This window comes from Heloderma suspectum, chromosome 2 (assembly GCF_057233095.1).
Source record: "Heloderma suspectum isolate Gila_16-S chromosome 2, 16-S_ref, whole genome shotgun sequence".
In the NCBI taxonomy this organism is placed as follows: domain Eukaryota; kingdom Metazoa; phylum Chordata; class Lepidosauria; order Squamata; family Helodermatidae; genus Heloderma; species Heloderma suspectum.
Genome location: NC_139459.1, coordinates 105862738 through 105880270, shown reverse-complemented (window position 1 = coordinate 105880270; position 17533 = coordinate 105862738). Strand labels below are relative to the sequence as shown.

Sequence of the window (17533 nt, the reverse complement as noted above, 5' to 3'; positions counted from 1 at the left end):
GGAGGAAAACCAAGGAAGTGATGAGTTGCCTCAGCTCTCTGAAAGTCTTGTTGCAGAGAAAATGAACCTTTCAAGCTGCAAGGAGAAAAGGGGGAGGGGCACACCTATCCTAAACAGAAGTAGTCACCTATCCTAAACAGAACACTGCATATCACAATATTCACCTAATTCTTCTGTGATTGGCCAATTTCTCTTTTCTGGCTGGAACCATGCCTAGCTCAATTTGGAGTCCTAAGCCTGTTTCACACTTCTGGAAGGCAGACATGCTAAATGTGAAAGAAGGAAATGGCTTCGATGGGGGCAGGGAGATTACAAGAGTGAAACTGCCTTTCTGCACATTCTGTCTGCATCTTTGAAGAGCGAAATAGAATAGTTTACTTGTAGCTAATTAACATCAAAGAGTGGCGCACAGAACTCCTATACAACAATCTTATTTTCTTACATAAATTTTCTTTCCCTTATTTCATATTTTCATCTTTATAAACAAAAATCTAAGAGCCTAACTTCTACACAAATTTAATCAAGATTAAACTACCGTATCAAAAGGTAGGTAGTGCCACTAAACAAAACCAATCAAGAAGGCAATAAGGCTGCAGTCCTACGCCAATTTACCTGGAAGTATGCCCCATTGAACTCAATAGATCTTACTTCTGAGCAGACTTATATAGGACTGTGCTGTAAGTATTCTAAATAATAGTTAGAAAAGAAAAGAAAAATCTTGAATCTCAGATAGCCAAGAGGATTAGTTTTAAACCCTCTGGCAAGAGATCCATATTTAGACTAACACTCACTACAAGCGACTAATTAATTTGGCAGTTGCTATAGTTGCTCAAAGACCCTTCTCAAGGTCAAAAAGGAAACATTTGAGGCCAGAAGGTTGAAGATTTAAGGACAAAAGTCTGAAATACAGGAAATGCAGATTAATCTCCACTGAAAGTATATTTTAACACAATTATGACAACTATAATTAATAATGCGACTTAGCAGTAAAAGACCACACAACTTTAAGTAAAAAATTATATCACCCACACCAAAATAATGTGGGTGTGTATGCTGTTCAGCAAAATGATGACTGAAGCCTAGCATTTTATAGATATTTTATCCTTATTTGCTGAATACAATTCTCTTGATTTAGGGCACAATCCTATGTCCCCTACACAGCATCTGGGGGAGATAGGGTATTTCAGTTTCCGGGATCTGAGAACCAGGGCTCTGACCTCGGAGCCCAGAAAACATGCTCCCCACCCCCTCCGCCAAGTAGCTGGTGCGGTTCTCTCTGCTCCAGCTACATCTCCACTCCCGCAAACAGAGCGCAGGGATGGCAAAAAAGGGGGCAGGGAGGGGAGGAGACCATGAAAGCTGCTTTACTAAGCTTCCTATGCAAACTCGTCTGTCTAGGGAAAATGCAGAATGGCCAGAGCATGGAGGTGATCTGCCACCCTGCATTGGATACTCAGCAGCCTCTGACTTCGGAGACTGCTGACTATCAAGATAGGACTGCACCCTTAATTAACTAGATGTACATCAAAAGCTGATTCTCATTTGTTACGTGTTAATGATAACTGAAATGTATTCTTCCAGACTGGTGCTTGGTCAAGAAATGGGCCAAAAGATGCCCATGTTTCAGAAATGAAACCATTTTCCTGTGTTCTCTGAAATAATTTGTACATTAGACATGTTGCACAGTCCCAACTCCTGTCATTTTTATATACAGAGTAAATGAAAGCAAGAACATATATAGCTCAACTAATATTATTCAGTATATCTGACAAAATAAAAACCCTGCAAATGATGAAGTACCCCCTAAATACTGAGTCCTATTATTTATTCATTTAAATATGGAATATTCTGAACCATCTGAAAAATATTTATAACTTAGTCCATACAATACAGAATAAATGAATTAATCTTCTTCCCTTTCAAAATCATGCTGGGTGTTACTCCGAATACCATCTTCCAGACCATTTTTAATAGAACTGTGCTATTTTGGAATACATCCTAAACAACTTTTGCAGGTATGTAGTCCGTGAACGCTTGCAGCAAAGAAAATATCTCTTTCATCACAGCAACTGGAAGCCTGTATCTATATGATACATATAGAACATATTCATATGCAGTATGTCCAAGATGAATTTTCAATTTTAAAAAAGTCTCTCTCTCACACACAGCTGGACAACACTGTCTATCTCTGCAATTGTACTTTTGTTTTGATTGAGACTCTATTCACTTAATGTTGTTGATTTATAACTGATTGACTAATAAACTGATAATGATGATGAACTCTACTAACAAATAATATACTTTCACATGTATTTTAGATGATGAAAATTGCAGAGTTACATTTGCCATTTCAGCACTCTCTGCCTCATTCAGGAAATGAAAGATGAGACTGACCGGCAAATTTTGTCAAAGTCACGATATCCAACAATTAAGTCATTTTCAATTTTGTTGGCAATACTTGTAGCGTCATTTAAGAGTACCGAGTAGCCTTGTAGTTTGCTTTCTCTAGGGTATGAAGTCAAGACCAAAACATGCTAGGATTTATAAGGTTATATCTTTACTTTTAGCAAAGATTCACCTTTTTCCAAATTAAACCTTTAACCTTTCCATATGCACTAATACTAACAACTTCAAGATAAAGCAAGTAGTATTCATGACAGATTACTATTTAAAACAAATTCACAGAATTTGAAGAAAATGTACAGTTTTCACATCTGTACATTTAACAATATAGTATCTGGAATAAGTGATGAATACCAAATATTGCATCTTTGCTTTAGATGAGATATTTAGATGAAGAGAATTATAGCCACAGTTCTGCAAGTAACTACCACAAGCTTCCCCAGTGGCAGTGAATACATTAACATCCATGACCTATGCATGGTTAGTCATGATCTGAAGCTAGCTTAAGATCCTGACTTGTTCCAAATTTCGTTACCATAGTTTTGATGTTCATGCATATGAGGAAACTATGGTCAACTGAAGACTACCTGGTTTAATCATGGCATGCTGAGAAGAGAGGAAAAAGGGTACAAGTTTCATATGTATCTCAATTTATTAAGCTGAGATAATGATGATCCAAACTGGCTTTATGTGTTACTATGTCTTGTAACAAGCCGGTTACAAAATCTCTCCCCTATCCTAGTGCTCTGAGGCACTGCTCTTGCACCCCCCTGAACTTGCTCTTCCTCTTCACCATGGCAACCTGCTTGTTCACCTGCCCGTTCACCTGCCTCTCGCTCTGGCACAGACAATGGTGGTAGTGAGAAGGGAGAGCAATAGATACCACTGCCCACTTGCTCCCTGCCTGTCAAACAAGCAAATTGTAGCAATGATAAGAAAGAGGACGAGGAGCAATAGCAGCTGATGACAATGGCAGTGAGAAGGTAGACTCACTGAGGGAGGGGGCCCATTAAGGGTGTCTTGCCCAAAGGCCCTCAAGAACCTGGAGTCGACACTGTCTGACTGTTTCCTCCCTTAGCACAGAACTTCACATTGGTAATCCAATCTATCAATCAATCAATCAATCAAATAAATATAAACTACATCTAAATTTTAATATACCAACTTTGTTTGAAACAAAGGTTATAATTCCAGCATTCAAAAATATAGAGAAATGAAAAAAAATTGTTTTTGCAATTTGCTGAGATATTACAGCTGAAAATTGAAATCCTTGGTTATTTATCGTAGATGGACTGCAAAATCAATCAATAAAATCTTACCCCAGCATAATTTTGGCATAAACTTCTTTGTTAGTCCTTGAAATTTCCCTCAAATTGGTAATTTCTGCATCAAACCAGAATCCTCTCTCTTCTGGACTCTCTACATTGTAGTTAACCATCACCACATCACCCATACGTAATTCATTCCACTTCAAAATAGTTCTTGCTCGTGGCCGTAGATTACGGACAGTCATTTCTACGATGCCACTCTCTGGGTATCTTGAAGAAACAAGCAAAGCAAATGTTATGAGAACATCCACCTTACTGCAAAACAAATTAAAGCAAATACAACATTTACACTTTGCCTATGACTATGGTTAATCTTTAAAATCACAATTACCATTTTTAAAAATTCAAATATGGTTACATCAAGCTCTCGTCAAATCCTGGGCTAGTAAGTTTGGGGGATTTATTTTCAAGGATGACACAGGCCATGATCCAGGGAACCACTAAAATCCAAGCATGTTTACTCGGAAGTTAATTGTGCTAAATTCAATAGCCAACGGAACTCCACATGATGTATGAGAAACTACTTCTGAACACACACACGGAGGAGTTTCAAGGCAATTTGCAATATGGCATGGAGAGAGCTTTTGTCAAAAGCTTTTGTTCCCCTTTGCACATGGATGCATGTGAACACACCTACAAGAAATCTCTAAACTACACTCACATATTATTGGACATGCATATAAAGTTTCCTTATAGTACTGACTCAAAACATTGAGTCAGTACTCAATGAGTACCTCCTATAAATGAGTTTGAGACCATCTCAGAAAGATAATTCCATTTAATTACCTTATTTGAAACTATAATCTGTAAAAGCACTAGGATCCTGCCAATCCTAAACATATTTACTTAGGAATAAGCCCTAGCGATTCTATCTAAATGCACTTACAATTACAGCTGAAGACCTTCAATGCCGTATCTACCTCTGAATTTTAGCGATATTGCAGTTTAAAGGAGTAACACCAGTGGAAGGACTCAAGAAACAACAAAGATTACAATTAAGGTTTTCAACAACAACAAAGAACAGTTATGGAGTAGTATGAAGAGAGACACTGGGTTGGATCCAGATTCCATCCTACACAAGAAAGCATATTGCGCAAGTGCAACTATCTTTTTTCCCATTGTACGATTTCATTATGCCAACAAATAACAGGAGTGCCAGAGTTCAGTAAGTAATTTTCCAAACCCAGGTCAAGGATTAAATATTCAAAATGGCCACAGCACATGCCCAGCATGAGCTATGGCAAATCATAGGTTAATTAACCCACAATTTGCTGCCTTTACATGCAAACCAGGTCAAAGTATGTCCTTCCCTCACACTCCATGCTACAGTTTTCAGAGCTCCTCTATCTCTGGTTATTATATGCCACAGAAAGGAACTACCACAACAAAAGCTCTTAAAATAGTTTCCCCCCACCTTCCCCGCCCCCTCAATTTAATCCTAAGTATATCCAGAAACAGGAAAAAGTGCAATGTCTATCTACGAAATTCAGTGGGTGACTTGAACAGAGAAACCCTAAAACACCTGTTCTACATGGATAAGCATAATTCACCAGTGACTGCAACTGTATAAAATGTGTTTCCCCCACCAAAAAAATTAAGTATCACATTTCCTGTCATTAAAATTGCAATTCTTGTGTTACTTAAAACAAACTCATCAACAGGCTTAGTCTAATTTCTTCAGTTAGCATAGTGCCAAAAGCAAATCAAGACCCAACAACGAGGTGTAAAAGTGTGTATAAATTGCACCAAGCTCTTGTAAGCAACTTCAAAAGATCAGGGTATTAGTGAACTTTAAATCAAGGGCCCTGTTTGTACGTAACAACAACCCACTGGTTTTAAAACCTGGAGCGCATCTACCTCTTCCTCTTTTACCCCACAACGAGCTCCTTCATAAATTCTGAAATGTGACATGCAAACCCACAGTGCTGGGTTGTTTAGGAGATAAATAACCCAGCAGTTAGCCAAACAACAAACCACGGGTTAACAGCTGGGTTTAGTCCCTAAACAACCCAGCTGTTTGGGTTCACACATCACGCTCCACAATCTATGAAGGAGCTGATCATGGGTTGTGCTGTAAAAGTGCACTCACTCATCCCTGCTCAAGCAAAACAACACATCAGTTTAAAAACCAATGGGTTGTCATTACGTGAAAACCAAGTCAAGGTGTAAGAGTCAAGGTGGGATTAAATCAAAATATCAAATTTGAGAATTGCTACTCTCTATGGGATGCACAGTATGAATCCAGCAGAGGCATATTTCATATGAGAGCGTAGAAGAAAAAGGAGTCCTGCATCTCAATTACAGTAGACACTGTTAATCAAGTTCACCTCATAAATATCACCAGTATCAAAGGGAAAGATAAGAGAGGCTGTTAGTCCAGCAAATAAGCATTTCATCTTTTTTCTACACAATTAGCATAAGGAAAAGTACAGCACATTATTTACAGCCATAACCTAAAGAACAATTATTCTTTATAAAGTATTTTGTAGAACTATATGTGTCAGTTTCTAAAATCAAAGTATAGCTGCATAATACAGCAGCATAATTTATGGAGGAAGAAACAACTGATGCACAAAGTGACATAAGTCTGGGTTGGAGGATACTCCACCACCACATGGCATTGGGAGGGGGGAGCAAGAGCATGGCTATCTCACTTCTAAAACCACAGGACAGTATACACATGTAGAATCCAAGAAAGGCCTAGCCTGTGCAACCAATTCCAAGTTTTTATCTGGGATACTGAATGCTCTGTTCAGACTTATGCACACTGGATTTTACACACATATACGCTATACAAACTTTACACTCATGGTTGGATGTTCGGTGGCCTTGAAAGCAGGACAGACACACTAAATGGGCATGGACGTAAAGACATGATCTCCTTCACCTACCATGTGTGGGGTAAGAGTATCACCTGAACAGAACTAAAGGAAGTTCATAGGTTTGAAAAAATTGAAAGTACTGCATTTCAATAGCTTTGCAGCTTGTAATAAATACCAGCTGAGATTTCAGAGAACCAGTCAAATTATTGATCAACCTCCCAACTGATTGTGTCCCATGGAGTTCCACAGAAACAAAAGGGGTATGGAACAGTCTGACCAAAGGAAACATGACTACTAATTACAGAGGATAAGACTTTTGCGGGAGAGATATCGGGGGGGGGGAGACAATATACCTGAAGGCTCAAAAGTGCGAGAGCTGAGAAACATCTAGGTAAGATGGTGCAAAGGGGTATATTACAAGTTGAAAGACTATGGGTAGCTGCCTCTCAGATGACATTTTACATACATGGGTGTGTGTGAGAGCGAAATACCCCACTGTGTGAAAACTGTGCAAATAGCTACTTTACTGGGATAACACATCTTTGGACATCCAAGCACAATGACGTGGTTTGCACAACACGAAAGCCCATGGCTCAAACAACCCCTGGGCTGTCGGGGATAAGCAGGAGAGAGTGGAGTTAAACCATAAGACCTGTCGAGGACAAGTGGGAGAGAAAGCGGTTAAACCATGGTTTGTTGCTGGGTTAACTGCTGGGTTATGTAGCCCCTGAACAACTCAGCGGCCCAGGTTCAAGGCTCGGCAACCTACAAAGGAGTCACTTGTGGGTTGCTGAGCGAAGGTGGAAGTACTGCGTGCACTGCAGGCAACACGCCCGCTCTCTCCCACTTGTCCCTGACAGCCCAGGGGTTGTTTAAGCCACGGGGTGTCATGTGAACTGGCCCACTGTGTAATGGGTGGAACAGATACATCTGGACAATTTTCACATATAATGAAATACATGCATTATATAGGCTTTTGCCTACACCAGTTTAGGAAAAATGTCACATATGGCTGTAAAGTAGCGTAAAAGTCAACCAACCCACCCCCCATGAGAAAACATGGGATTAGGTATAGGAAGAAGAGATAGTTCAAACACCTATCAGTATCCAACTCTGTCGTTCTGCTAGCATAAATGACACTGCACTAGAAACTAGGTTCCAAACTATGCGCAAGGAGGAGATTTGGAACAGCTCTGCTAGCGTTATTTGAGTTTGAGGAATAACACTGTTGGATACTGCCCAATGTTTCCAATCATCCAACCCAGTCTGAAAAACAAAGAACAAACCCTCCTCTCTCTATAAACTTAGCTTATTGAGTAACAACCTTGGTTTTGGCAAACCACAGTTTGCTATCACAGGTAAATCAACAAACTATGTTGGAGCGAACCCTCCAAACAAGGATCAAAACAACCTAACACTGCCCTCCTATGCACACTTACCTAGGAATAAGACCCACTGAACTCAGCAGGACTCACTTCTGAGTACACTTGCATAGGATTGTGCTGTTAAGCTCTAATGATGGATCACAATGAGTTTATATGGGATTTGAAATTCTGTAAGTTTGGTAGTGGTAGTATAAATCATGTAAGAGGGCACAAATCTACTATTAAACTTATTTCATTCTGAGTACAAATGTGGAGGGATTGGGGTTGGAGTAACACTTTGAACATTTTAGTAAGGGATTGGTGGGCCAGCGGGAAGAAAGACACAGAAAGTTATATCACAACAGACATAACAGATCTAAGGAAACATGGACAGGAGGTCATGGGGAATGACATGGAGTTGTGCAGAGGGTATAAGCCCAGCCGTTTTCAGCCATATCCTCTTTGGTTTTTAAGAGGAACAATAATCTTGTATATCAAGCCTCTATTGTTCAGTTCTCTACACCTACAAGGACTGAAAACTGGTTTCTTTGTTCTGTAAGAAACTGAGATTCTAAAAATTTGAAAGTCACCAGCACATTTTCATTACAAATCTAGAATGCAAACTGCATTACACATTTGCGAATAGGAAGATTTACAAAACATCCTCATATAGTATGTAAAGTTTCTCCCTATAAACACATACTTATATTAATTTATTAATCTCTAAATATCTCAAACTATAGCAATGCAATGCAGCTTTCACAATGCAGCAATACATGAAATAATGTAAAATTAGACAAACAAAAGGAGGTTCTCATTTATTTTCAAAGACACAAAGACAAACCAATTTAGTTAAAAACCGAGAGCCCAAAATGATGCAAGCCCATTATTCTCAAATCTAGTATATTGCACTTAGTGTAATCATTAGAATCTTAGCGTAATATTAAACAATGCTTTCAGTTACATTCATATTGTACATCCATACACACACCAGCTCTCCTGGTTAACCTAAGTAATGGATGCAAAAGAGGCAAATTTCTCATTTATTTTAATAGACTGTGGTTGCAGCCTGATATACTTGAAATAACAATTTGAGTTGATCAATAGTTTTAAGGGGCAAAATATCACAAGAATCAAGACTACTTTAATTTAAGTGTGTACCTAATAAAGAGTTAATAAAGTCTTAATATATTCAATTTAAAGAGCAAGTCTTGAAAAACGCAACATACTGCACAATAGATGCTCGATTCTGTGAAAGCTTAACCCTACCAAGCCTGCTTCTAATTTTAAATATTAATGCTAACATAGCAGAACTCTCACGTGATCTTCCATCTCTATGGAAACCTTTCTTAGCAATTGGTTGCCCATGAAGAAAGACTCCTACTTTTCCTTGACCACAGGCTGTATTTGTACATTCCTAGAATATGATTCAGACAAAAATGTTAACCCTACATGAGCATGTAACAAATCTATCCTGAATTTAAGGCTTTTAAGAAAATCCTTTCATCCTTTCCTCATCCTCCTGTAATTAGAATTTAAAAGATAAATCCATTAAATTCACTCACTGGCTCTACAACAGAAACACATACATAGTACCCGTTTCAGATTTTATTTCCCTTCCCTCAGTCTATACCGTTCATTTAAATAAGCACCCAAGTAGTAACATAGGCAGCCTGATCAGGCAAGCATAATCCAGAGAGAGATTTGTGCTTCGAAACAGACTTGCATGCCGAAGCTACGTTTCTGAATGCGATGCTACACAAAGCATGTGTAGAATCATGTTTTGGGAGAATCCCACATCCAGCACACAGATATGAGTAAGCCCCATTGGAAAAATGCATGGTAATGTCACTTCTAACAGTGAAAATAATCTGTCAGGACTGGGGAAGGACTAATTCACAGAAATCCCCCACCCCAACAGTGGATCAGCAATATTAAAGCTGAAAGCCCAAGCCATGTGTTCAGTGGGAGAAATTCTTGTGCATGTAGATTCATGGAGCCTACTGCTGCGCATGAGTTTTTTTTTTCCTAAAGCCAATGCCTCCACATTCAAAATCCTATGAGAACACAAAAAACAGAATGAATAATATTTCTGCATATCTTTAAAACAGAACATTATCTAATATAAAGATTATCAATCTTGTAATTTAGGCTATGCAGTCAGCCACTATGTATTAAATAATGTTAAATTATTTAATTTAAAGGTGTTAAATAATCAAAATAAAGAATTATTCCATCAAATAATATTACAAAGTAACATTTTTGCTCTTTTGATTTTCCTTCATATGTCATTCCGTAAATTTTGACAGAAGCATATACATTCAATTCTAAGAGGCAGAATGTTTTTTGCTAATTGTGATTAGCTCACACCACCATTTGCATCCCCACTTTTAACTATACTTGCAAATGGTGGACTGGAACTAAGCATAGTTAGTGAAAACACCAGTGTATTATGACTGCGCCTCAGCTACACAATCACCTTTTCAGAATCTGAAATTTCATTAAGGATTCTTTGAATAATCACCCTAAACATCTTTATATAAATGCCTCCAAACACTTACCACAATGACACTTATATACATAAAGTAACCTTTTCTCCCTGGATTAGTAAAGTGACTGCAGTATGACTGTGGTGCCTCATTTACACTTATTTCCTACTACAAGAAATATGGTAATCCCTCCATAATGAGGCTAAACTACAACAATGGTAATGCAGAAGCAGTATAACTTTGGTGTGGTGGAAAGGCTGAAAGGCAAATGTCACTATTGAAAAAAAATTAAGTTCCTGTGTCAAATTGGGAAAACATCCTGTACTGTGGGTAGAAATGCAAAAGTGGGCATATTTTAGGAGCCCTGATGCTGGGACCTGCTCAGTCGTTCCCTTACTCTCCTCTGCATCAATGTCTTCCAGAAAGGCAAGGAAAGTAGGTAGTACAGACAACTTCTACTGATGACAGGGCGATAACCAAAAGGTTCAACAAGGTGGTGAGATGAAGGGAAATAGAAATCAAAGGGTTTGTTCAGATAATCCCAGTTGTCTTTGCTCTAGCCAAGAATTTTGGCTTCGAATATAACACCGCTAACTCTAGTGGCGTGCTTAGGTACAGTATTTCTTGGATGGATACTGTCCAGTAGGAGATCTGGAAGAGGGCTGTTGCTGGTGAAAGCAATACCACGGAAAGTGTTTAGAAGAACGGATAGACTGAGGGGTCACCTCAAGAAACCAAGCTATAATTTTGGTCTTCTTGGGCCTTTCTGAGCAGAAAACAGCCTTTTATATCAAAGGACAAGTCCTCTATGCTGGTCCTGCTCTCTGGGACAAATGAACGGAACCAGGCATGTTGACGAAGAGCGATAAAACTCATCATGCCCTTTATGCCACAATCAGTATTAGGGTGTGCAATTTATTCCTTGCTTAGCTAAGTGAAGGGCTTCAGCCCTTCTGGTCATCTGGAGGGCAATCAAGATAAATTATGAGTTTATCCCATAGAAAATATTGATAGCTAGCCATATAAGCTTGATAATTATAAATTTATAGAAATAGGTCAACTGTAGAATAAACATTTCTATCCCGAATATCTAGCTTCCTTCATTGCTGGGTGCAAAACCTAACATCCTTTCCTTATGCATGTCTTAACAAGTGAGTTAGGAGCCAGTTGCCTCTTTGCTGAACATGATACTATTTTCCAGGAGCTATGAAAGGGATGATAGTTTGCTCCATGAACACTTTTGTCACCAAAAAGGCAGGTAGCAATTTGAAAACTGGGTTACACAAATTATTGTACTTCAAGTTCAAGAAACTGGGCCATTTTGTGCCACATGACAAATTTTCACTCAAGACAGGTGGGATAGGGATCTTCCACAACAGGATGTGGAACCTCCATCCCATGAACCCATAATTTGAGCATATTTAGAAGGTGAAGCAGCTTATTAGCCCAACCCATGATGCCTATGAGAGGAATGGACTCAGAGGAGGATGCTCACAACGCCGAGCATGCACCATAAGTTGGCCCCGGAGTACCTTCTACGACAACCTCAAGAATGAAAGAAGTATTTACTGCACCCTTGGCAGACCGGATTTCTGCCGCCAACTTTGCTCAGTCACAGCTGTGACTGTAGTGCTCTATGACTATGCTCACACCAGAATATGCTCCAAAAGTTCCAACTACTTCCCTGGCAAGGAAAATTGGACAGTACCCCTGATTCTGCTCATGGGACTTGCCTGTGTGGTTTTCCACCATGCAGCCTCTGAAGCCCAATGGCTCCCCTCCAGCCTTGCTGCTGTAATCATGGATCTGAGAAAATTATTCCTCCAGCCTGCTGCTGCCTCACCCACCAGCCTCTCTCACTACATCCACAGCTCATGGGGATAAGTGATGTCAGAGCTCGGGTGTCAGTGGCCCAACAATACTTTTAGCCCAGCTATGTTTACTTCTGGCTGTACCACAGAGCCAACAGAAAGTTGGCCGTAGCCCAACCCCTAACAACAATATAGATTCTAGTAATGTTAGGATAATCAAAATCACAGTTGAGGCTAGAAGCAATGCTGAAGCCAATAAAGATGTAGTTGGTACACTGCTAGAAACTATCCATAAATATCAGAATGTCAGGTGAAGGCAATGACTCAGTATGGTGCTGCTTCTTTGTCTAGGAGTCCTAAAAGATTAGTGGTTGAAAGGGTGGTTTTGATTTATGTTTTGAACTACTTGGAAGCCATTTTTAAAAGAACACTTAAACTGATCACTTCAAAGCATGGTGTGCGCTATCACTGCCTGGTTGTTCAGGCAGGCATTTGGGGTGGGTTAGGGTATTTTTAGAAACATGGTGTTTTTACTGTAGAATTTTATTGTTTTAAATCATTCTGTTATATACTTTGTACATCACCCAGAGTGGCTGGGTGACCAGCCAGATGGGCGATTAATAAATTTAATAAATAAATTGGAAGCAGGAGCTAAAGCCAATCCTGATCTGTATCTATTGCTCCTGGCACTGAAAGAAGGACCCCAAAACAACAATAGTGACAACAATGACCACCTACACTAAATCTAAGAAAGAAAATGGAAGCTCTCTATACATTGAAAAACAGAATATTAAACTCATTATGAAAGAGACCCCGCAGTGAACATTCCTGGAGCTGCTATTAACATGGCAGTTGGAAGAAAACTGAGTAGGAAGGTGCTCAAACAACATCTCAAGGCATGCACAGATTGTACGAAAATCTCTCAAGGATTTGAGAGAAAATCTCTCCTTGGCTAGAGCTCTAGAACTAAACACAGGCAGAGAACTCATATGAAAAAGAAATTTACATAACAAGAGATCCTTAAGCACTGAAATGGCAAGAAAAAGGTGAATGGGAAAGCAGAGTGTATTAAAAAATGTTAATGAACTGGAAAAATAGGGGGACATGGAAATAATCGACTCCTTCTGCTAACTGTAGCAGTCTAGTCAGACTCTGAAGAGAAAAAAGATCAGATAATACTGCAGTGCCAAATTGTCATTTGAATTTTGTTTATACATGGCAAGATTTCAATTTTTAATTGAGCCTCGCTCTCTGGGCATGTGTGAGAGGGCAATGGGGCAGGTTACCCACCTAAACTTCTCTGTTCTACACTCTGCACAGGCACAGAATCCGTATGTGTGATGCACAGAAACCATGAAGAACGTAAGAGCTCCTTCTATTCATGAAAGGTACAGACAGCAGAGACTTCTACTGGAGGAAGGTGAATTTTGCCAATTCTCCCTTCCCCCTGCAACCTCCCACACTACCTGCCATGCTGTTCCAGAGGGACTAGGGCTGGATACGCCCAATCTCATAAGCTAAGCAGGGTCAGCCCTGGCTAGTACTTGGATGGGAGACTGCCTGGGAATCAGGCTTCCTGCACTGAGCAGGAGGTTAGACTCGATGGTCTTGTAGGCCCCTTCCAACCCTATGATTCTATGACCCCCAAGCTTCTAAAGCAGCTTTGCAGATGGCACAAGGTGCTGCAGGAGGAACGAGGAATCAATGAAAATTGCCGCCTCCTTCCTTCAGCCGGAACAACCTGTGAGAATTCCACACATGACAACTCTGGATCCAATCCATTAGCACAGGGGTAACGAACCGCTGGCCTTCCAGATGTTGTTCTACTACAACTCCCATCATCCCTGAGCACTGACCATGCTGGCTGGGACAGATGGAAGTTGGACTCCAACAACATCTGGAGGGTCACAGATTCCCTACTCCTGCATGAGCATTTCAACCAGTTTTAGGTTTTATTCCTACAACACTAAAAAATGTAATGTTTGAATCTAACATTTTATGGAATCACTATGTGAATACACAATTCAAACAGAATTAACTAATCTCATGCAATGTGGTATGCACTGATGAAGCAATTTAAAAATAGCTGCCTTAGGCATGTCCTGAAGGATAAAATATGCCAATGGAAATTCTAACTTTTTTTTTCTTTGACCTGCAGACTCCCATGTTATGTTACAAATAGCTTTTCATTCATTCATTCATTCATTCACAAATAGCTTTTCAAACACTTCATGGTTTTAAAAATGATTTGCCATGTGACATGGTGGGCAAGAAACACATCCAAAATCACTTTGGACAGACAAAACTAGTTGAATGGTTCTTTGGATCCTGGGCCTTTTTTTTTTTACCCTGGTAAAAACCACCTGCCAGTAAATACCGCATGAATACTGGATGTACAAGAGTAATCCAGACTCAAACAACTCAATGCGGTCTGTTTCTGAGGTCCCATAGTCTTCATGATTGCAAACTCCAGAGCTACAGGCAGTACCTAAATGACCATCGAGGCAATAGCACCTTTGCTTGTGAAAAGTACTGAGCATCTTCAGAACAATCCTCTCCATACATACCCAGAAGTAAACACCAATGGGACTTACTGCTAAGCAAGCATACTTAGGATGGCACACCTTAGTTTTCAAGTGAGTGAACTTGTTTAAAATCCCTTGAACATGTACAGAATTTCATAGTTATCCCCCTAGTGTCTAAAATGATATAATTATAATTATGTAATAATGACAGCTGGGCTGCAGGACCAAGGATTTTGAAATATACTTCTAGGTAGTATAAAAGCTTTATTTAGGGTGCAAACCTATGGCTGCTAGTCAGCAGCTAGATGGCCATAAGATAGGTCAGTTTCCTGGAACCGACCTCCACCCCCTCCCATGCCACCTCATAGGCAGCGCGGAATGGCCCTACACTCCGCTCAGAAGAGGAGCGTGGAGTGGCAAAAACAGGGCATTCCTGGAGGCGTGCCAGGGCAGGGAAGTTGGAAATGTGGTACGACACATCCTATGTGTTGCCCACCTGCCGCTTCCTGCGCTCTGAGGTCCCACAGCTAGACAGCTGAAATCAGCTGTCTAGCCACAAAAGCTGAGCGAGGGAGCGAGGAGGAGATCCATTCCTCACCACTCTTCCTGCCCTGCACTGGACAGGCGGTCACCCTTGGGCTCAGAGGCGACCACTGACCCAGATAGGATTGCTCCCTCCATTAGAAACCAGCATTTTTAAACTGATATAGACCAATTAGCATGCATGTTTGGTCAGGAAGCATGTGGATTTCAAGCGAGAAACTTAATTTAAATTAGTCACCCCTGTAGTGATTTAATCATCTTGGCTTAAATCAGTCCACCATGAATGACTTCAGCTGGACACATTCTTCCCTCCAAACATTTATCTTTTCTCCCTAAATCTAATACATTTTACAACTTACACTGAGCTTAGGAATCCACAGCAATCATAAAACTGACCAGGCTACCAGACAAGTATGGAAAAGAAGAAGAAATCCTATGCCCGCTTACTCTGAAGAAAGTCTCATTGTATTTAATGGAGTTTACTTCCAGATAAGTGTGTATCAGATTACAGCCTTAAAATCTGAACCATGTATAATTTTATTAGGGGTTTGCACTTAATATCTGAAAATATCTGACTGGACCAGAGGTTGAAGAAGTTTCTTAACCAGATTAAGGAAGTTGCATCTGAATAGGCCCTTTGTCCAGACAAGGGGTCTATACAACTGGGACTTCCTTAACCTGGTAAGGGCACAATCCTATGGCTGTTTAGACAGAAAAAGTCCTACAACTCCCAGAATGTCTAAATAGGCATAGCACTGCACCTAAAGAAAGATGAACTAGACTCAAATTCAATGTATCTTGCCACACCCTCTTACCACACAGAGAAAGTAACTTCCAACTTAGCAAAATACTAAGTTTATCTAAGAACCATCCTAAACCCAGTATCAGTTACCAGATTAAAAGATTCGTATTATATGTTAAAACAACCACATATCAAGTTTTTGGATGTTTATACTTGAGAATAAATATAATCCAAAAATGTGATTTCACCGGGTACCCTAAATAATCTATCTGCATTACGTTAACTACAAAAAACTGTTACGTGGTTTCATGTTTTAATGACCCAATCATTTAAGGGTGGAATCCTATGCATATTTAGACAGAAAAAAGTCCTACAATTCCCAGCTTGCCTGGTTGAGGAATGCTGGGAGTTGTATGACTTTTTCTGAATAAACATGCATGGGACTGTGGCCTAAGTAGATTAATAAGAACAGATGCCTAGGCACTGAGGTCTCAACACCTACTGCAAACTTTAGTTAGATCTATCTTGCCTTTTTACAATAACAGCAAACAGTCATGTATCGATTTTAAATATTGTTTCTTCCCTCTTGACACCATAGTCATGGCATCTATTAACAGGGTTTCATTTAAAAATTGTTGAGGACATGAAAACTATCTCACAGTAATATCAAATTCACCTAAGGCAAACAGACCCTGCATTGACTGAAATTTTGCCTTGGACTGTGATGGAATCATGATCCGGAATACAGAGTCAAATCTTCTCCTGCCTACCTATTCAAGGGTATCAATTAAAAACAAACACCTCCAATTTGCCAAGCAAGAGCCAAGGTGCGTGTACACAAAGACCACGTTTGAATGAGCCACGGTGCCCACAGGTGCCACGTTGCATATCCAAACCCAACTTGGGGGTTGTCATGTCATGTGAACTTGGGAAGCGTGGGTTATACAAGGGTTAAACAACCCTCTAATAAACCTAAAACAGACCATGGGATGTTTAACCCTCACATAACTCATACTCACTGGGTTCGCACAACACATCAACCCACCAAGTGGGGGCTGCATATTCAAAATGACAGCAGCACACACCCCAGTTTCACAGTGGGCTGTCATGGCTAAGGATATAGGATTTAGTGGTTGTCCAACCATCACCCCTTGGTATTGCACACTATAACAGTAGATGGACTTTATGTGATCTAGATTATTAACCCTGCTTCCCTGAAACCAAGGCTTCCATGTTCAATAAGCAAACAGTTAGAACGCTCCGGTGTCTCAAACATATCTACTATAACAAAAACAGTACTGCAGGCTACTTTTATGGTTTCACATCCTGTGAAAGGCTGGGTTAAGAACTAAAGTAAATATTTAATCGAAACTCCCCAAAGAAATCTTGACATTCCCAGGAAATGCATTATATCAAACAGCAATGTTTTATGACTTTTAAAATACCGTTTCCTTTGAACTTGAAATGTGAACTTGTTTTCTTAAGGATCCCAATTACTTGTGAAAA

At 39.8% G+C, this 17533-nt stretch overlaps 1 protein-coding gene across 1 annotated transcript in view; it reads right to left on the bottom strand.

The window, feature by feature from the left end:
- Nucleotides 1-17533, bottom strand: part of UHRF2 (ubiquitin like with PHD and ring finger domains 2) — a 78779-nt gene that overhangs the window by 40926 nt on the left and 20320 nt on the right. Inside the window, exon 4 of the mRNA XM_084834470.1 lies at nucleotides 3723-3941. Coding sequence (XP_084690596.1) covers nucleotides 3723-3941 — 219 coding nt within the window. The remainder of the gene's footprint in view (nucleotides 1-3722; nucleotides 3942-17533) is intronic.